Source organism: Copadichromis virginalis, linkage group LG19 (assembly GCF_057382275.1).
Source record: "Copadichromis virginalis isolate Kocher_CV1m ecotype Utaka linkage group LG19, C_Virginalis_male_GT1.1, whole genome shotgun sequence".
Taxonomy (NCBI): Eukaryota; Metazoa; Chordata; class Actinopteri; order Cichliformes; family Cichlidae; genus Copadichromis; species Copadichromis virginalis.
The window spans coordinates 33,803,646-33,824,585 of record NC_140636.1 but is presented as its reverse complement, the minus strand read 5'-3'; the positions used below and the strand labels follow the sequence as shown (position 1 = coordinate 33,824,585).

Below are 20,940 nucleotides of genomic sequence, written 5' to 3'. Positions count from 1 at the left end.
AACATTGGCTCAAATGGCTTAAGCCGTGATGGTGAGCCAACATGTACAAGAGATGACCATGAAAACAAAGTACTTAGATGCCCCAGCAGTAACTTATTTATTTGTAATTAATATTCTTACATTACTCAAACCTGTGCCTGTATGAACTGCATGCTGGTCTGGTTTCACCCCTATAGAAAAATTTTATGTAGTTTACATGTAGTACTGTTCCTTTTCCTTTGGCTGCAAACATTATACAAGTTATTTATTGGCTGATTATTTAAAAAAAAACAACAGTTTTTGCAATGAAGTGTCATAAAGGTGCTGTGTTTTGCTGTCGTTTGATAAATTAAAGCCAAAAGTTACAGATTCTTTTTCATTTTTGTGTTTGCAGTTTTGTATTTTGTATCTCCAACTGCAGAAGAGCACTTCCGACCTTGTTCTTTACAGGTAAAGTGTTCAGTTAGCTACTCGATGACTCAATCAATCACTGTCAGAGATGATGTGCAAATGTCTGTTCTGCTGAACAACGTGCAAGGCTGACATAGGACTGTCTGTATTTGTCACTTGTCTTGTAATTATAGTAGTCTCAAGCTGGGCACTATCAAACAGGATCTGTTTTCACATGATCTCCTCCCACATGATGACATGAGACACATTTGGCTCCTGTCAGCAGTATTGTTCATGTTGTCCTGAAAAGAACTGTGTTTTTTTCTTTGCTATCCCCACAGTTGTTTTTTGCCGAGGTTATGGGAAAACCACTATGATCAACATAAATGCAGTTGGCTTACATCTTCGAAGAAGCTCATCCAATAGAAACAATGTAAAGTTAGTGCAGGTCGTAATTCAAGCTCAAAACCACTGAATTCTCTCATATCATCTTGTTCAGCTTTCTGCAGGCAGGAGCCTGAGTGTCCAGTGCAAATTATTCATCAAATTGGAAAAAAAAGAAGAAAAAAAGAAAAGTAGATATCGCAATACGAGTTGTGTGTGGCTATACTGTAAGTTGAACCATATAGGGGCGTTCAGTGCTCTGGCATCGTGAACAGAGCTTGAAGACTAAATTTAAAGGTAATTACTATGACAGTGAAGAGAGCAAACTGAAATAACCCTGAACTTTTCAAAGCTGTCATTATCATTGGAATTGTAATGACAAGGTTTGGGTCTCTTCAATGGACTTGTTGGGGTAGGACACCCACAAACATGGCATTCCTGAGGGTAACATTGCAGCATATTAATGATATATTGCACAGTGTAGATTACAAAGCTGGGGTCCCTTCTCATGCTTTACGGTTTCAGTTAACTTGAACAAAATACCAAACGCCGAATTGAAACTACCTCTTGTTTAACACAGCGTGTTTGTGCTGTGTCATGCCATACAAGCACTGCACAGCAGGCGTATACAGCAGCAGTTCACTCTTGAACTCAGAATATAGCAAAAGATTATTTTTAATTATTTATTTTTTAAACTTTATTCTGCAATAATATAGTAATTTGTTTCTTAAATACCTGTTTTACATATTCGGTTAACGTGACATTTTACACGGAGGAAAATTCCAGTTGCACAACTTTAGTGGCAACATAAATATAGGTGTGTTGAAAACTAAATTGTCCTGTGATTCATGGCAGAAGCACTAAATGTCCCAAGGTGGAGTTGTCCAAACATTGCACATTATACATATCAATTGCAACAGTAGCCCCAGGATGTGTCTGAACATAAGCACCAATGATTTAAGAATAAACTCACTCAGCAAATAAAACAAAAATTGCTTCTTTATTATTTCTAATAGAAAATCTTTACTCAGGATTTGTTGACGTCATCTCATACAATTGCAGCTTGCAGCCATGTTATAAGTGCGATATCAATGTGACATGTATGATCACATAGATGTAGTGAGAGGTCCTGCACATGTACGCTTTGATAGGGGCGAACGACCATTCTGGTGAGCCACAGGATTGAAAAAAGTAGCCACAGTATTTAGAAAAAAGGAAGGAGGAAAGAAAGTCCATTATTTTTAGTCCAAATTACAGTGTTGGAACAGTGCTTTGCACAGTTGAGTGTCCTGGGAGGGGAATGGCATGATGGGTGCACTCTGGTGCCAAGCCCCACCCTCCCCACATTGTCCTTTCCGTGGACATCCTGCACTTTCTTGTGCCCACTGATGGGACCTCTGCCCCCCCATACCCTCCTGGCTGGGCAGGCCCATAGCTCGGTTTCTGCCTTGGTTGTTGCGTGAGTCAAAACAGGGTGGTTGAGATGGGGTCACTTCTCCAGGGATGCCTTAGTTGCTAGACTACCAGTGCCTTTTTTTCACATCTCTGTCCTCTTTCTGTTGATTCAAAGTGGGTGAAAAATATCACAGCTTGGTTCAAATCTCAGTTCACGTAAGGTCTCCGAGTTGCCTCTGCACTCCACTGATGTGGGACATCCTCTGCATACTCAACATTAACCAGGAAACACGTAACGCGAGAAAGCTTTAGATGATTCTCTACAGCATGGCTTATGATGGCATGCCAGCCGCCCACCTAAATTGGAGAAACAGCTACTCATGCATTCTCTCATGAAACGTGCCTTGCAGCCCAAATATTTTTTCCCTTGGAAAGCCTGTGGTTAACACAGAGATGAGTGGGAGTGAGATGATTGCTAACATTCTTTCAACTTTTATTCCAGCTGGATTGCAGGTCACATTTGCATTTTTTAAGGTTGGTGAAACAGCTGCAGCGGATTTCATATGGTGATCATAGTAGGATTGTGAAGAGACGGTCGAGGAGAGAAAATCTTTTACATTTTGTATATAAATACATATATAACTGCACAATTCACTCTGTCAGCTAAACATAATTTTGTAGATGTTGTACATAATGATAATACAATATAGCTATAATCATGTCCAGCTGTCAATCTGAAATAAAATGTTGCTTTCAAAGTAATTTGCTGTTCTTCCTAACAAAAATCGGGAATACTTACTTGGTAGAGGTTAATCCCCAAATTAGTGCAAATACGATCCTATAACAAAGACATTCAAAATGTTTCAAACTACAGTAACTGGTGTGAAACTCTGCAGATGTGCCAAATATAAACTTGCATCACTCCTAATTTAAGCAGCAGCAGCAGCATTTGAGCTCCTGTGAAGTAGTGAAAGTCCAGAGTTGTAGGATGGAGACATTTCTGAGGCAAAGTTACTATACAAGTCCTAAATGCACTCATAAAAGTATTTTGGGACCATTTCTTTGGAACTTTTCAGTGTGAGCCATTCATTTGACTTCTTTATAAACCCCTTTCTCCTTTCCTGAGGGATTTTTTTTTCTAGGGCTTTGGAATAACCAGTAAAGATGAGGAGGGGAAAAACACTGCCAAAAATAATCCTGATCATATACATATAAAAAAAAGAAAAGAAAAGAAAAGAGGCAATGCTGTTGGTAGGCAGGTAGTCAGTCAGCTTAGCTCAGCTCACGGGAGGAGGGTGATGGTGGGGAGGGGGGGGACTCCTGATGGAGTTGGGATGGACCGCCACAGGATTGGTGGATGACTGCTCTGGATATGGCCCCGTGCCAAGGCCTTATGTCTTTATATACTGTAAACAGATGACCGGACAGTCCTGAGTGAGCATCGCATCCACTCTGCCTCTCCTCATCTCCACTTCTCTCTCTTTCCAGGGCCCCTGCAAGCCTTCCTTTGCCTCAGCATCCACAGGCTTCTCTTCTTTAATCCAGCTGACTTTTCACTCTGGCTGTGAAAACAATGGCCACGCCGAGCCTGCTCCTCTCTCTATACGTGTGGCTTCTGTCCGGGAACCTCTTAGCGGAGGCGACCTACTACCGCCACCATCGCTACATCCCCCACTTCTACCGCTACCGGGAGCACTCCGCCAACACGGAGAACCTCCTCCCCGAGGTATCCAACCCGGTGTCTGAAGTCTCGCCACCCCGTGTGCCGACCTACCCGGAGGTCCCCGAGGTCTTCCACCCGGCACCTGAAGTCACCCACACCATACCAGAAGCTTTCCACCCGGTGCCCGAAGTCGTGCACCCTGCACCTGAGCGGTACCACCCGCATCCTGCGCGTGATCACGCGCCTGAGCGGTCCTCTCCTTTCAACACGAGTCGCGTTTTCTATGGGATCATGTTTGACGCTGGGAGCACAGGCACCAGGATCCATATCTACAAGTTCATTCAGAAAGACCCCGGTAAGTGCACGGTTCCCTCTCCCTCCCTCCCTCTCTCGCTCTGTCTCTGAAGCAGTAGTAGGGATTTTGCACATGCTGCTGACTCCCACTCTGTTTGCTGTTAGGTCATTCGCTGTGTGGTGTAAGGACAGACATGCACCGACAGAGTGCACAGCCAATGCAGCTTCTAAAAGTAGATGAGACTTTTAATTTACCCGTCTGACTCAACTGTGTAGGAAGCAGACTTTTAAAATTCATGCTGGATGTAGGTCAAAGCTCCAGCCTAAATATCCACAGTAATTAAAAGTTAAAAAACGAAACAAAACAAAACAAATAAAGCTTTTCAGTCACCCTTTATTTTTTTTTATTACAATATGTCACATTTTACAGTCTGTCTGTTTTATGATCTGTTCACTGACTTTTTTATTTTCTCTCTCTCTTTTTTAGTTGAGCTTCCAGTTCTGGACAATGAAATGTACCACGCAGTCAAACCTGGACTGTCTTCTTACAAGGACAACCCTGAAGAGGTATGGATGCCTATTTACACCAAAGCTCTGTATTAATTACCAGGTACAATGGGGAGGCACCCCCCAACACAAACACATACCTTTAAGTCGTGAATCCACAAAACCGCTGGGATTTTCATTGGGTTGGGTTCATGTGATGTAAACACTGTGTAATTATAAAAATATCTGCTGCTTTTACCTTACCTTTGAGCTGTTTTTAAACACTGATCTCTAAAGAAATGTCCACAGAGTTTGAACGTAGGATTTTTTAATATATATTTTTACAAATATTTTTCAATATTTTCCTTGTTCTCTCTTCCATAGGGTGGCAACACCATCCGCCAGTTACTGAGGATTGCCAAGAAGACAGTGCCAGAGGAGGACTGGAGAAGAACCCCGGTGGTCCTAAAGGCCACGGCAGGTCTGCGCTTGCTGCCTGAAGACAAGGCCAGGGCTCTTCTGAAGGAGGTGAGGCACGTTTTCTCTCTGCCCTCAGACAGTTTGGCACAAACACCACCCGTCCCGCCAAGGAACGAGATGAGAAACCACTAAGTGCTTACAAGTGTCACAGAAAAAAAGGCAGCATGTCTGCCCGTTTGGTGGCTCTCATGTTGCAAAGAACAGCTGTTGTGGGGTTGTGTGGAGTAACCATATTTGTCATTTTAAGTATTATCCAGACTACTGTTCCAGCCGTGCATGTGGTTTACTTATCTGTCACTCTAAAGCAAGAGCGCACATTTTGTCTTCTGGGGGTTGAGGAGACTTTTATGACAAAGAGTGACACGCTTGATCATGCAGTCTACTATGATTGTACAGCTGAAGACATATTGAGTAGAATAAATCTTTTCCACAGGTACAAGAGGTGTTTGGAGAATCCCCTTTCTATGTGCCAAGGAACAGTGTTACCATCATGAATGGCAAAAATGAAGGTGGGTCATTTTTTTTCATTGCATCATTACCATTTGGACTGTTTATAGTATGCAAAACATTTTTATTTTCTTAAAAATTACGATTTTTGAATTGAGGTATTGTTTGACCAGGTGCTTTAACAGCCCCATTTACTGAGGACAAACAATGCTGCTCTTGTAATTCTTTTTATGAGAGTTCTGTTACTACCTCATTTAAGACAAATAAATATGGCAGTGTGAGCGCAAGCTGCCCCACGCCCTTTAATTTAGCGTGAGCCTCCACATCACTCATTAAGACACCCTCACTATGTTATGTTTCATCATAGAGTATGCGCTATTTGTTATCCTCACTTTATGAGTGCAATAACTTTTACATCTGAGACAACTGTAATTACCTGGATTGCTCAGCAGTCGTGCAAGTTAGACCGAAAGCTGCTATTTATGTATCAGCCTAATAAAGGAGAACCGAACTAAAAGTCATTCGCAGGTTATTCTGCGGGTTTAAAGTTGTTTAAATGGGCACATTTATCATAACTCAGCTGTAATCACTTCTCAGGGATTGACTCATGCTGACATTTTCACCCATGTGCTGTTTTAGGAGTCCTCGCCTGGGTCACAGTGAACTTCCTTACAGGTAAGACATTGCTTGTGTTTTGCTATGGTGGTGTTAGTGGTCAGCAGGCTCATATCTGAGGCTCCAGTGTACACAGAAGCCCTTCAGTGAAAGACTCTTGTCTCCTCTCTGAGGTTATGAGCTTGAATCATTGGTCCAAAACAGACTGCAAAAACAAGCAATATTTCCTCACGTTTTTCACACCGCTGTGATACCATCAAATGTATTTCACACGACACAGGAAATTCTAACTACAGCTTAGGAAATTAGTAGATTTATAACAATATGTACTTTTTATTACACCGACGATGGACTTAATCGTTCTTATCCCGTGTCCTGTGTTCAACTTGCTGCTTATTTGCCATTAGGTCACCTTTACTCCAACACAAGGAGGACGGTCGGGATTCTGGATTTGGGCGGAGGATCTACACAGATCACGTTCCTCCCGAAGTCAAAGGTGAATAAACATTTTTACATGTTAAATATACATTTTTTTTTTCACCAAAAGTCCACGACAAAACTAAACATGCTGTTGATCCAACAGAAAACTGTTCAGTCTGCTCCAACTAATTACATCGCCAACTTTGACCTCTTCAATCAAACATATCAGCTCTACACACACAGGTAAATCCAGGAGTGAGATATTTTTAGTATAATGCAAAGCAGGACATGCATATATGTCTTTAAATTGATCCTAACTGTATGTCATCATTATACAGCTACCTTGGAAATGGACTATTTGCAGCTCGCTTTGCAACTCTTGGAGCACTGGGAGCTGATGGTAGGGTGTCTTATAACTTTAATCATCTTTCTTGTTATTCTTTCATAAATGTATTGATTTCAAGACAAAAAAGCCTTTTTTTAATGTTTGTTTTCCCAGGTCTGGATTGGAAAGTCTTCTCTAGCTCATGCCTCCCGAAAAAGTTCAGGGAAAATGTGACTTTTTCAGGAACCACCTATAAAGTTAGCGGGATTCCAGACGGTAAGATAAAAGCAGTCTGAGGTTTCGATTGTATTCCCACTGCCTTGGATCCAACAATCCAAGCATTCCATTCCAAACTCTGGAACACAATAGCGTACAGTATAATACAGTCTCACATGAGAACATTTTAAAGTTTAACCTTATTGGCGCCGAACGCATGTTTTGTCATCCTCTCTCCCTCTCCGTCTTCCCTCTTGAACAATTATATTGCAGTCAACCTTGTATTTAAACGAAAAGAAAACTGTCAGTTAAGTTCACAAATAAGGCAGTCACTCCCATACCACAGTCGAGTAGCCAAAAGATGCTGGGCTTGTCCCTGAATTGTTATTTTTTTGTGTAACGAGCAGCTTGATCTGGCTTGCTCACAATTATGTGGTAAAAATAGACAGCACAACAGGGCTGTGCAAGCTGCCGCTCTTGTCAGCACATGGTTTTGCCGGCACAAGTGAGCCAACCATACCTATGGGGCTGTGTGAAACTTGCCCTTCTGGGGCTTCCCTGGTATATTATCTGGTAAGCCCCTAGCTTCAACCGCTGACTGACCTCAGAGTGAGGCTCCCAGTGTTCTGAACTGCATTCCTTCCATTGCTTCCTCTATGCAACATTAAGTCACAAATCTTCTTCCTCCTCCTGCTCTTTTCTTTCCTCAGGATACGCCGGCTATAAGTTGTGCTACTACGAGGTCATGAAGGTGATCAAAGGAATAATTCACCAGCCATATGAAGTGAGAGGCAGCAGCATCTTCTATGCTTTCTCCTACTACTTCGACAGAGCTGTGGAGTCTGGTCTCATCGGTGCGTAGGCACAGGCCAGCAACTCTTTCCATTATCTTTCATGTCAATTACCATGTTTTGCACAAAGTAGGTATTCAGGTTGCACATTTGTTTTTGTATTTGTTCCACAGATGGCAGTCGAGGTGGTACGGTTGAAGTCAGGGATTTCAAGAAGAGAGCCAAAGAAGGTATGAGTTACACACGCTATCTTCTCTGGGGTTGGATAAAGTGAGTGAAACCGACAATCTTACAAGTTATATATATATTCTAACCGCTGAAACTTCATGCTGTAGAGTCAAGCAAAGGCTTGTTCGTGCCCAGAAGCTTGGCACACCAAACTGGCACAACTTATCCTGTCAAAAAAAAAAGTGTTACAACAGTAAAATGTAACAGATTATTTTCCTAAGCGCATTATGGAGACAAATTACAGGTCAAATGTAGTTTATTATAGAGTAAATATATGTTAACATTCCATTAAAATGCACAAGTATATTCAATTGACACATGCCATTCCTATCATTTTCAGTAAGTGACAGCTGTAATGTCCATGCTGAACCACATTTATAGCGAGCAGGAATGAGCTGGTGTGTTATGTAAGGCTGTTTGTATTGTGAGAACGCTGTCACGTGGTCTGGAGGAACAAGTCTAGCTCAAGCTGGGCTGGCAGCTGAGCTGAGGATGTCTGTCTGGCCCTGGCAGGAGGGCACCTGACAGCCACACACCACCTGGGGGCTGACACATACTGAAACACACACACACACACACACTGTGCTCGGCTGTTTAACACCACCACCCACCCACAGCCTTGTGCTGACCTTGAGCCGTATTAATCGCACCTCCGTGATTATTCAGCCAACCAAAACAGAAAGGCTATCTTTTAATCATGCTGCACACAAGTTAGAAATGGTGGTATTTTTATGCTGTTGCGTAACATGTGAATCTTCTGTTCATGCCACATATAAAAACTGTGTTTCGATGTTTTTTTCATGTGTGTGTGTTTGCAGTGTGCAACAAGATGACCAAATACCGGGCAATTAATCCCTTCCTGTGCATGGATATGACATACATCACCTGCCTGTTAAAAGAGGGCTTTGGCTTTAAAGACAGCACGGTGCTTCATGTGAGTGAAATTAATTACAGACAGGTTTTTTACTGTAGCTATTTATAAAAACGGATTACAAAAACCTTCACATCCTGTCACTCTGTATTTTTAAAATCATTGTAAAACTAAACGGTTTTGATGGAGATCCCTCCTCTCTTTTGCTTCGACAGCTTGCCAAAAAGGTGAACAATGTGGAGACAAGCTGGGCCCTGGGGGCGACCTTTGACTACTTCAGAAACTTTAACATCCACTAAGGCGGGTCGCTGTTGCTGCAGCTGGCACTGAGAGGGACCGTCACTGTGGGGCTTCCCTTCCTCCATCAGCCCATCACCAACACACACCCACTCACACCATGCTTCCTCGCTCACCATGCCCCTCATCTCCTCAACCTCAGCACACTTCAAGAACTGTTGAAAAAGAAATCACTATTTTTTTACAAGGCCAGCTATTTCTACTGTATGTTGAGCTCATAACTGGCGGGCTGACTTTTATTTTTGTAAAACGTTTACCTTTTCTAATTCCCTCCGAGTGTCTAATCTGAAACAGCTTCTCCACCTACCTATAAAGTGCCTGACAGGTCATTTAGAAGCAATACAACAGGTCGTGGTACTTTGGTGCTCACTGTGGTCCCAGCGTACACTGTATAGTACAGTGGAACATTTAGAGACTAGTTGCTGGAGCAGCAACCATTGTTGTCTTTGTAGATGCTTGGAAATCCATTTCCTTTTCATGCTAGATGCAAATCATCTTCTAGGACCCCAGTTAATTTTCTCTAGTCTTAGACAAACTCAAAACAGAGCAGCTGACCATCATATAGCTTCCATTTACTTTGCAAGTAACACTTTAACTGCAGATAATGTAGCCAAGGTCACTCACCTTGATGTATTCTACAGCTGTACATATTCATCATTAGTGGTGGATTCACCATGACCCTGGAGCAAAGAGAGATGTGGAGAGATGCCTCTGACAGAGTGGGTTATAGATGCTGCTACTTAAATGAGGTTAAATTCCATATTCTTTTAGCGTGCAGTCATTACTGTGACATTAAAATATCTTATGAAGCAGGGCTCAATTACCTGGGGCCTTTGTGATGAACTGTACTACCAAAGGAAAAGAAAGCCTCATCCAGGGTAGACCATGCATGCAGATTCCTAATCCACAGCCAAACAAATACAGCAAAATGTTTTTGTAATAACATCTTTGAGAACTCCTTGTTGGTTGCTCAGAGTCATTTGTATTTCTTGTGAACTGTACAAATATTTAAATAACTGAAAGTTTATGTAAGAGTATTTTAATTATCCTCATCCGATATTAATGTTTAAACTCTTTGTGTAACCGTTTCGTAAGCCATGCCTCTACTGTCCTTTTAATATTCAACATACTCCAATAACTACTGCTGTATATACATAATGTAAACTTAGTGAAACTTATTTGGTAAGAAGTGCTTTTACATTGCAAAAACTTTATGCCGCACAACTGCTGCCAAATGCCTCTGTACTCATACTCATCAGTATCAGAGTACACTCATGCGTGACAATATGTACATTTGAAGTAAATCCAGTGAGATCATGTATGTGTCAATAAAACATGAAAAAACAAGCTTTGTGTATGTTTCAATATATTAAAAGAAAAAAGATTTAAATAATTTAATGTTAGACAGGCAAAGAGAAAAATAAAATTTTTATTATTTTATTGTATTTTTACATTACAACATTTAGAGCTGAAAGTCGCTGGAGATCCACAAACGGCCGCTGCATGAGAGACGCATCATTTGCTCGCAAATGCCACGATTTGCTCCTGTGAAGTGAAAACAGACATGAACTTAAAAACTCTCCAACCCTCTGTTTCATGCTCAGAAAAAGCCTGTTATAAGCGAGCGGCACTGCAAACTCTCTACACAAGAACTGTAAAGCAGTGAACTCACAGCATTTAATGTGGAAAAAAAGAAAGTGACTTTAACTTTGTGCCTCCGCAGCGAGATGCCTTTACAACCCGTTACAGTTGTGTTGGTTTGAATCGCTTAGTATGGAATAAAGCCATTTCACATGAGTGGTCGGTAATAAAAGGGGTGTGAAAACACAAGCCACTGTCCGCTGCCTCAGGACCAGCCGTGCACCCCACCCACACACTTTTGGTAACACTAAATTTGAGGCTAAACTTAGATGCCATAGTAGTAGGTTGAGAACCAGTAAAATTATAGATGCTGCTAAAGTAAAGCTCCGTGTAATCAGAAAAGTGGGCGGAAGGTGGGGTCAAGGTGGAGGCGGGGTTTGTGCTTGACAGGTGGTTGATGTTATCTGAGCGATTTCCAGGTTCGCTAACATCTAAAACTAGAACAGACGGAGAGGCTTACTTTCAGCGTTGGGAGCATGTTGGTGGCCTGCAGACCGAAGGTGCGTAGGAGAACCACAGGCGCGGCGTTGGTGGAGTACAGCCGCTTCATGAGGTCGATGGCAGCCATCATAGGCAGATTATGCCGCTGACGTTCGGTTTCATATTCTAGCAGGTGCTGAATTGCTCCTGCACAAACACACGTGAACCGGGAGGTTAAAAAACTGAGAATAAATTCAAAGCCGAATAAGTCCGTCATGTGTTTTCTACATTAGCTCAAAGCACTGGCGCTACGTTAACTTTAGAACATCACATACCAGCATTTTTGTGTTTTTTCTATGAAAAGCGACTACATAGAGCTCCAGGAAAGAATGGGAAAAAAATAAAACATCAAATGAATGTTGCCGGAAAAGCTGATGCTTTTTATAGTTCACATCGACGGCGTGCGTTTGAGCTGGGGCAATGGAAAAGAGCTTAGTGAAAACCGCCGTGCTATGTCTGTTTAGAGTTCTCACTGACCCAGGTCTTTCCCGTTAAAGGCCGCCTGACTTAGGATCTGCGTGAGGCAGGCCACATCACCAAATCCCAGGTTAACTCCCTGACCAGCCAGAGGATGGACACGATGGGCCGCATCCCTGAAATAGAAACAAAAGACGAGTTGAGTAGTTCTAGACAGTACAAGTTCAAATCACCATCCCTTTATTAGCTGACTAAGCAAACAGTTAAAAGCTTTAAAGAGCAATTTTTTTCCAGGACCTTGTAATACACATTCTCCTTTATAAAAGGCATTAACATGCTTGAGCTGTTACTTTTAGTTTTTATTATCTTACCCAATGAGTGCAACTCTGTGTCTGATGTACTCAGATGCATGGCCCATTCCGAGCGGGAACATGACCCGTGACTTTGGGCCGATCCCCGCCACACTCGGGGGAAGCTGTCGAGGTGAACCTGCGGACGGCATGATGGCTGACAGAGCGCCTCGAAACAGCGAGCCAGCCGTCTCAATTAGGTCCGACTGGTTCTCATTACTCCACTGCCAGCGAGCAGACAGACAGGAAAGAAGACAAGAGAATGAAAAGCAGCCAGAAAAGAGAGAAAACAGACACCGTCCCCTTAGTGGACAAAGAAATTAGCTGACACAGGAGCAAAGCTGAACTCCAGGCCAGCGAAAGGGCTTTCTTTTCCCCCCCCCCCTCCCTAACTAACTGGTTTGGCAAGGCTTCGGGAGCTGGGCTAATTAAAAGAAGATGACGGTCAGGCTATGGAGTTGAATTAGCTCTGTTTGAAAAACATTCCATGCAGTAATGGTCGACACTGGGAGACCACAGGTTTAATTAGCAAACCAGGCCTAAAACCAAACGTGACTCAACCGTGGTGACCCCGTCCATAAGCAGGCCCAGTAAAAATAGCCAGCTTGGGAAAAAGGAGTTTCTCCAAACAGAAAAAATAGAAAGGTGCATCATTCCTGCAATGAAATATTAGTATTGTGTATACTTTGGGCTAAACAATGACCGTATTGTTTGCGTGAGCCACTTAAAACTGCTCATCGTGGAAGTGTATGGAGAACCTCGTGCCACATATGGCACACTGCATACAAATACAGACACTTTGCAAAATCTTACTGACAGACAGGCAACCTGAGTGTAAATACGACATTGGCAGTTTATGTATGAACCGAGACTTACAAAGGCAGAGTTGATGGCGTCAACAAAGCGCTCCTCATCCAGCTCGAGGAGCTCCTCTGCGAGTGAATGGCTGGTTGACCACACGAGAGAGCTGTGTGTGTCGGACAGCTGCATAGGAACAAAACGCAACAGCTGAAGTTTCATTAAATGCTCCTGTGACAGAATGAAAATACTGCAGCAGCAAAAAAAAATCCAGATATTACCGGTAACATTGCAATGGGTCCTGTTGGGAGGTACCTCTGCCATGCGACATTGTTCTCCGTGGGCTGTCCGACACATAAATTAAAACGTATTAAACAGCTGCATTGTTTTGTACAGCTATATTTGAATATCATAAACTGTGCATAAAAACAATATCATAAAGGTCGGGTGTATTGTTCTCCGACTGCTGACAGATGTGACATTAAAATTACTATTATAACAAAATCATTGAGCAAATCTACCAAGGAATTTACAATAAGGTTTGCTTAAATATTTAGGAGACTTATGCTCATTTCCAGCTCAATATTTTTTATTTTTGGACTATAGTAGAGTAGCTTTGCATGATTCACACTTCAGAGTACTTGGCCTTCACACAACCCCTCAGTTCACTCTCTGCCTGAGTGTTTAGAGCAGCTGCAAGGTTTAATATGAGCATCTGTTACTCTAACAGTATATATGTACATATACACCCACCAGCCACATTGTTAGGTACACCTGTTAGACTACTCATTAGCACAAATATCTAATCAGCCAATCACAGGGCAGCAGCTCAGTGTCTTTAGGCACGTGGACATGATTGAGACGACCTGGTGAAGTTCAAAGCGAGCATCAGAATAGGATAAAAGGTGTTTTAAGTGACTTTGCTCTGAATGTGGTATGTTTGTTGGTGCCAGACTGGCTGGTCTGAGTATTTCAGAAACTGCTGATCTGCTGGGAATTTCCAACACAAGCATCTTTACAGAGATCAGGCTGAAAAAGAGAAAATATCCACTGAGTGCCAGTTCTCTGTGTCAAAATGCCTGGTTGAGGAGAATGGTCAGACAGCTTTAAACTAATAGGAATGCAACTGTGCCTCAAATTTTTATTATTTAATTATCCTTTATTTATCCGGGTAAAAGTCTCGTTGAGATTACAAACTCTTTTTCAAGAGAGACGTGGCTAAGAGAGCAGAAGAAGAAAAAAACGTTCATTTCAACCAAATTATGCAGAAGACCATCTCTGAAAAGGTAACACATCGAATATTGAAGCTATTGAGGACCTAATAAAACGTCCCTTGAATGTACATATGAGACATAAAATAAGAACAAAACAAAAGAGCCTTCAAATTACGAGGATTTACATTGTGTAAATAGTAACGCTCACCTCTGATAGGTGCAGTGCAGCAACCACAGCAGACTGGTCATAATTCCACTTGACTGTGGGTATTCCTAATTCCCGCCTCACCATTGAGTTCGGTCCATCTGCACCAATCTGCAAAACAGATGAGTGGGAGGAAATTAATGGATTAAAAATGACACAACAACAACCACAGATTGCGTGATAAAATTAAACTGACCAGCAGCTTAGTCTGAAGAGTCTCTCCGTTAGCCAGCGTGACGCACACCCATGGGATGTAGTCTGTTTCCTGGGAAGGCATGGGCCATGTGTATTTCACCACCTTGGACCTGTACTTCACTTGTACATTTTCTAATAAAGCACCAGATAAACACACACAAAAATGGTGACTACTGTTCAAAGAAAAGAAAAACTGTGTTTCTCAAAAGAAATGAGCAGCTGGTGTGACTTTCTCACAAGAAAGAGATCAATCTTGGTCCTGTGAATATATCATCATCAGACACTTTTTCCTTTAAGGAAAGAAAGGATGGTTTTTGCCTGCAGCAAAAGCAGTGGAAGATCTATAAACCACCTCATAAAACACCACTGGTTTTCCTCGGTGGCATATAGAAGCTGCCAAAGTTCACATTTGACAGTCCTCTTAATGGTCTTGGCACGCCGCATTGCACTGACTAATAGTGTTTCTCTACAAGCACACCAATCCACACTTCAGACACGCTGCCAGCTTGTTAGATTTTGCACTAAAACTGCTCCTCATCCTAAAATATCCACAGCTGGACATCGCAAAACATGTAAGGATCCAGATCGTATTCTGGCTCACGCTGACTTGGAGTGGTACCCATCCACAGACCAGTTTCTGCAACACTAAAGTCAAAAATTGGGTTTTTTTTCAGTGACTGGTGAGCAGGGCTTACATTGAAAACAGCTGGTGAGGAGTAGATTTTTCGAGTACATGTGCATCTTGAGCATAACAATCCCAAATGCTAAAAATGAGACAGCTGGTGGCACATGAGGCACAAACGTGATGTAACCGCACGCCCCTTTTGTTTGGCGCACAACGCCGAAAAGTGTTTATAAATATGCCACTTTAACTGTGGAGCACATAGCAGAGCTCAGTTTTATTTGTGAACCTCACAAAAGTTGGGACGCTGTCAAAGGCAATGCGGCGCTATACCCCGTCAGTGTGATTTAGCATCTTGAGAGGTGGCACAGCCCGGGAGCACATGGCGGCTTTAAATAGGTCACTGGACCATTTCACGTGTCCTCGCAGGGTGCTGGAGCACTGGCAGTGAGGTTTAGATTGAAATTGCATGAAAAACAAGGATGGCTCCAAGAGCTTGTCTTTAAAAACAGTCACAGGGACAGAGAGAGAGAGTACAAATAAACAAAACCTGGGGACGGGATGGAATAAAAGTGGTGGCTTTAGCTGCCCGAGTCTGGCAGCAGGGAGATGGAATAGAAATCAAACTACTGTGTGTTTGTGTGTGTTCTGGGTGGGGGATGCTTCATGTTTTAATCATAATCTTACCAGACAGACTGTCCAGCTGTCTAGTGAGCGCGGCCACGACCAGGTCGTTCTCCACGATGTACGCCATCTCGTCCTCCACGTTCTCCTTATCGAATGTGATCAGGGCATCTGAGCAGGCATCCCAAACCTAAATGAGAGACTCATTACGCCTGCGGTCTACAAGTCTATCCTTAAACGCATCTCCGTTTCCTATATATAGTAAGCAGAGAAATGGCGCTTCGCTTAGGCTGAACACATCAAAGTTGTTAACTGCCGCCGAAGGACGGCACAGCCTACATGCATCAAATGCACAGCGGCAAGTGTCACGGGCAGCGCTCTGTGGGGACAGCTGACTTCAGCTTTAATGGAGCTCTGTGAGGCGCAGGACCAAATAATATTTTTGTGATGTGGATTTTTTTTCTCTCTCTCAAACACTTTCTGGGAAACACAAATAACAAATGTCATGTTTGAGAACATTACAGAGTGAGAGTCAATATTTATCTGCGACCAAAAGTGGCAGAGTGGGATATAGTTTTAGGCTACTGTAATTCTAACCCTGAAAGCACCGCTTTAGCTAAACGGGATTTTGGGGGGGGGGGGGGGTTGAAAAGTGTTTGTACAAGGTTGATCCTTTCCTGGATGACAGAACCTGTCATTCTGCAGTAATATGCTGCTGCGCTACTTTTTTCCAACTTGCCATAAAGTAGGAAGATATACCCATGAGAAAACCACTAATGGCAGTGAGTTTGCAGCTTGTGATAAGTGGTTGGGAAGAAAGATTTACTGAGACCAGCCCAAAAATTGTTTTGGTTTTGTTTAATGCAGGGTGAAATGATGCAGCTCCGGGGCAGAGTGAGTTCCTACTTCTTTTGCAAGACTTAAACAAGATGCGTGAATAAAAATTTATAGGGAAAATGCGCGCCGGGGGGGGGGGGGGGGGGGGGGGTAACGCCTCGTTAGCAAAAAGAGACAGAAAGGAAGAAAAAGAAACAAACGGTTTGCTTGTGTTTCAAATCTAAACCCTCGTCGCCTACTTTAATGCAGGGAAAGCCTGCTTTCTACAGTTGACCTGCAGAACATACTTTCCAGTGCTATGACTGGGATGTATATGACTGAAATTCAGTGGGCAAACAAGCCAAAACAGTGGTAGCAGAGTGAAGGTATAATGGGTGAGGTACACTACCATAATCACTGTGAGGCACTGCATGATGACATCTTAGGCCCAGAGAGAAACCCTGCGGTCGAGTGTTTGGTACACACCGACCACATCTTACAAGAGGGACCGAGGCTGCACCCACAGCTGTAAAGCGGGCTCGACTTTGCAGCAAACAACCACTCTCCTAATCTTTCATCTTCTTCCCGTTGTTCACATGAATCTTCATAATTAGAGGATTTTTTTTGGGGGGTATACCAATTTGAAAATGTCAAAATAATGTATTCCTCATAGGAAACATAGTTTTAATAAATAGAACTAGCATGGTCAGAGAGCCATCCTGTACTTTTAAATATGCCTTGTGTTCTTTGATGTTTTGGGGTGCTATAGATTGCACGGTGATACCGAAGGGGCATAAACTGCACAAAGGAATGAAGGAAATGCATGTCACGCGAAACCACCGCTTGGCATTTTAATGGGAACAATTACATTGAGTATTGTGTTGCTTGGTTATTAAGAATGACTGAGCGGAAGCTGAGCGTCACAGATTTTTCTCTCCACAAATTGCACAGTGTCGAGATTGATGGATGACAGAAATACATCCAGTATGCCAGTAAATTACAAAGTCTGGAGGACGTGAGAAGGAAAAGCCGAACGGTGCAACAGGACGACTCGGGGAGATGCGCCGTGTTAAAGAAGGCTCAAGGTATACTCACAGTTAACAATGTTAACTTTAAGATTGACCTACCTGCATCTTTTTATAGGGCTTGAACCTCATCTTTGTGATGTGCTCCCATGCTCCGATACCTGACAAAAGAAAGAGGTCAGATTGGACAAATGTGGTTTGTGAAGTCATTCAGAGATCCACAGATGACTCACACAGACTGATTCAGGGAAGTTTGGATTTTTCTGCGCCTCAGTGTTTTTCTCTGCACGTTTCAGAGCAATTAACAGTAATGGGAAAAAAAAGTATGTGTGTGGATAAATAATCATAGTCATACTTTGGAAGTAAATATAACAAAAATGAATGCACATGTTTGCATAATGTGCAGAATGTTGTGACTAGGGTTAAGGACTGACACTTTTGGCAGCTCCAGGATCAACAATCAGGTGCAGATGTTGGATTGCGGGTGCATTTTTCCTTTGTTCAGGAGTATTAATTAAAGTAGAGGCATCAAACATAACATTATAAAGTGCTTAAAGGATGGCACAGATCATTCATTGAGCTCTCATCAGTCACTGTTTGTTTTTAGTAACCTTTTAATTTTTTGTGCAGGTGTCAGTTGCGGCCAATGATGTCAAAGCCAAACTTGACGTCTCACATTTACCCTTTCAAATCGCACCGCCGCATTCAACATTTTTATTGACACTACAGTCAAAATAAAAGTCTGTGATTGGAAAGGAAAAGTTTATTAATGGATCACTGTGACTGAAAACACAAATAAGATATGTGAAGGGCTTAATTTGAGATGCTAAGACAAACTTTAGGGTTTGTCTCTGGCATCTGCAAAAATAATGTTTATCACACATGCTCATACACTGGACTGCATAGTCTACCAGGCAGACAGGTAGGAGGTTGGCATGTGTAGACCTCAACCTGGATAAATACGGTTTAACTTACAGACATGTCACATATTGAAAGAAAAACTAACAAACTACCTTAATAAGCTGTTGGACCACATTAAATCTAGAACATCTTAAATGCAGCTTTTGACTGATTCTAAAAAAGAAAGTCACTGGAAATTTACTGCAGGGGTGAAACACCATACTTTCAAAACATATACCCTCATTCAGTGTTTTGATGACAGTGGCTGAGCATGCTGCCTAACACGCTAGTCTAAAATCTTCCATAGGTGTGTAATTAAGCTGAGATCTTGTGGCCGCAAAGCCCACATTATATTATTTATGTCAATGCCATCTTCACTAAGCAATTCAGTGACCCTTCCTGCCCTATGGGTGGCGGCATTGTCATTCTGGAAGAAACAACTCCACTGGGACTAAAAACGCTTAGTTATAATAAAAAGGTGATCACTCAGAACAACTTTGCATTGATTTGCAGGGCCTCTTCCCTGGATGTGTGATTTGTGACATCCTAACACATATTATCCCCCAACCACCAGTCGATCGCAGCAGATGGCTGTCCCACCTCGAGCCTGGTTCTGCCAGAGGTTTCTTCCTGTTAAAAGGGTGTTTATTGTTCCCGCCATTGCCAAGTTCTTGCTCATAGTGGGTCGCTTGATTGTTGGGGGATTGTTTCTCCAGAAGGTTTACAAGGTGGTAGTGAAACCTGCTATGATGTATGATTTGGAAATGGTGGCGAAAAAATAGGTAGCTGAACTAGAGGTGATAGCGCTGAAGATGTTAAGATTTCTATTGGTAGTGATCTGGATGGACAGGATCAGAATTGATTATATCAGAGAGACAGCTAAGGTTGAGCGGTCTGGAGACAAAGTTAGACAGGCAAGGATGTTTTGGATAGGTGAAAACCATTAATAGAGGAACTCCCAGGCAGAAGAAAAAAAAGAAAGATCACAAAAATGATTCATGGATGTAGTGTAGTAGGACATGCAGAGGGTTGCTGTGACAAAAACGGATGTTAGGAATAGGGTGGGATGCTGCCACGACCCCTAAAGGGACCAGTCGAAAGAAGAAGAAAAAGTTCTGATGACCACCTTCAGCTATTTTTAATGGATTCAAGACCTGAAGTGGTAATTTAGGACAAAGACTATGTTTAAAAAACAAGCCCATCAAGCCCAACTGCAATTACAGTGTCAAATCCCTGACTCTCCTTTTCCTTGGCTTTTGACTTCTTTAAGCTCAGGAGACATATTTAAACTGAAGTTTGGGCTGGACCAAACCTCACATTCTTAGCTGTACTACAGGGAAAAAAACACTGCTAGGAAAAACCTCAGGTGATCCATTACAAAAGGAACAACTGTGGTTAAATACAATCCCTGCTAAAAATGGGTGACCAGCCAGTGTCTGATCCCTGGCTTACCTTGTGGGAGCCATTTAGTAGTCAAGGACAACAAACTTGTCACAGAAAGGAAATTACTCAGGATTATATTTTGCTGCATTTTTCAAGCAGATTCTGTTCAGATTTGGTTGTATACTGTACCACTGAGAAGTGTGGCGGAGCCTGGACTGATGGAGCTAACTCTGGTGCTATAGGTGTCCGGGACTTTGTCCATTAGTTTCTTGTTGCCGGCTTCAAGCAGCAGAATCTTCTTACCCTCCAAGTTTGGATCCAAACCTGTGGATGGAAAGTAAATGCATACAATATATAATATAGTTTAAATATGAGAGCACATGTGTAAGATTAAACATGTGTAATGAACCTGCAATTGGATTCGTTGTCCTGTGAAACGGATGCAATCATTTGATTTAGAGCTCTGACTGCATGTTTTAATACTCCAGCACATTTTAGAGATATCTTTTCCAGTATAGTAGAAAGTGACATTCCCTCTCTGTGAGAGAAAGAGTGCACTGCTACTTTGCACACCAACTTTAATCTGGATTTGGACAAGTTAACAGCAAAGTCTTGCAACACTAGTCGAGCACTCACCCAAGGAGCATGCCATTGCAGATCCAACCATCCCTCCCCCGGATATAATTATATCATAAACATCATTCCCGTGATCTGCACATACTAATCCTCGCCTGGTGATTTTTATAGCAGATAAATGCTTTTCTGTTACAAAACACCGGCTGAGTCCGTTTAAGGCCAGCGACGCCCTCGTGAGCTTCTGCATGTTTCAGTCTGTCTTCGCATGAGAGAGAAGCCTCTGGATAAACAAAGGAAACAGTCCTGGGTCGGGCTTTGAAGAGTGTCATACAACAATTAAAGAGACAGACGTTTCCCCTTGAATGTGTCCTTCTAAGACCAACTGCGACTCTTCTGTGACACAACAACCATGT

At 42.4% G+C, this 20,940-nt stretch overlaps 2 protein-coding genes across 3 annotated transcripts; one reads left to right on the top strand and one right to left on the bottom strand.

Moving 5' to 3' along the window:
- Window positions 1-356: 356 nt before the first annotated feature.
- entpd5a (ectonucleoside triphosphate diphosphohydrolase 5a) lies at window positions 357-10,620 on the top strand. Of its 2 annotated transcripts, XM_085440561.1 has the most exons (14): window positions 357-429; window positions 3,637-4,166; window positions 4,593-4,672; window positions 4,976-5,119; window positions 5,505-5,580; window positions 6,158-6,193; window positions 6,541-6,629; window positions 6,717-6,796; window positions 6,892-6,953; window positions 7,053-7,154; window positions 7,805-7,948; window positions 8,059-8,115; window positions 8,932-9,047; window positions 9,200-10,620. In XM_085440561.1, exons 2-14 carry the CDS (start codon window positions 3,722-3,724, stop codon window positions 9,281-9,283), a joined length of 1,515 nt encoding a protein of 504 aa, XP_085296687.1. In that variant the 5' UTR covers window positions 357-429; window positions 3,637-3,721; the 3' UTR covers window positions 9,284-10,620. The 2 variants fall into 2 exon arrangements, with proteins under 2 accessions (XP_085296687.1, XP_085296686.1); XM_085440560.1 differs by lacking the exon at window positions 357-429 and having other exon boundaries at window positions 3,580-4,166.
- Window positions 10,621-10,691: 71 nt separating this feature from the next.
- coq6 (coenzyme Q6 monooxygenase) lies at window positions 10,692-20,789 on the bottom strand. The gene is made up of 12 exons (XM_085440562.1): window positions 20,588-20,789; window positions 20,141-20,275; window positions 17,771-17,829; window positions 15,891-16,017; window positions 14,583-14,713; window positions 14,390-14,497; window positions 13,249-13,311; window positions 13,046-13,153; window positions 12,191-12,393; window positions 11,880-11,995; window positions 11,383-11,549; window positions 10,692-10,826 (listed from the first exon to the last, which is right to left on the bottom strand). The coding sequence occupies exons 1-12, from the start codon at window positions 20,772-20,774 to the stop codon at window positions 10,797-10,799; spliced, it is 1,434 nt and encodes a 477-aa protein (XP_085296688.1). The 5' UTR covers window positions 20,775-20,789; the 3' UTR covers window positions 10,692-10,796.
- Between the last annotated feature and the right edge of the window lie 151 nt (window positions 20,790-20,940).

Bases quoted from the DNA above. Each gene is read 5' to 3' on its own strand.
- coq6 (XM_085440562.1), bottom strand. From the start codon at position 20,774: ATGCAGAAGCTCACGAGGGCGTCGCTGGCCTTAAACGGACTCAGCCGG. The intron at 14,714-15,890 runs GTAAGATTATGA...GTGCTTTATTAG, and splicing joins ACAGCTGGACAGTCTGTCTG to AAAATGTACAAGTGAAGTAC. The intron at 10,827-11,382 runs GTAAGCCTCTCC...TTCACTTCACAG, and splicing joins ACATGCTCCCAACGCTGAAA to GAGCAAATCGTGGCATTTGC.
- entpd5a (XM_085440561.1), top strand. From the start codon at position 3,722: ATGGCCACGCCGAGCCTGCTCCTCTCTCTATACGTGTGGCTTCTGTCC. The intron at 6,954-7,052 runs GTAGGGTGTCTT...TTGTTTTCCCAG, and splicing joins TGGAGCACTGGGAGCTGATG to GTCTGGATTGGAAAGTCTTC. The intron at 8,116-8,931 runs GTATGAGTTACA...GTGTGTTTGCAG, and splicing joins CAAGAAGAGAGCCAAAGAAG to TGTGCAACAAGATGACCAAA.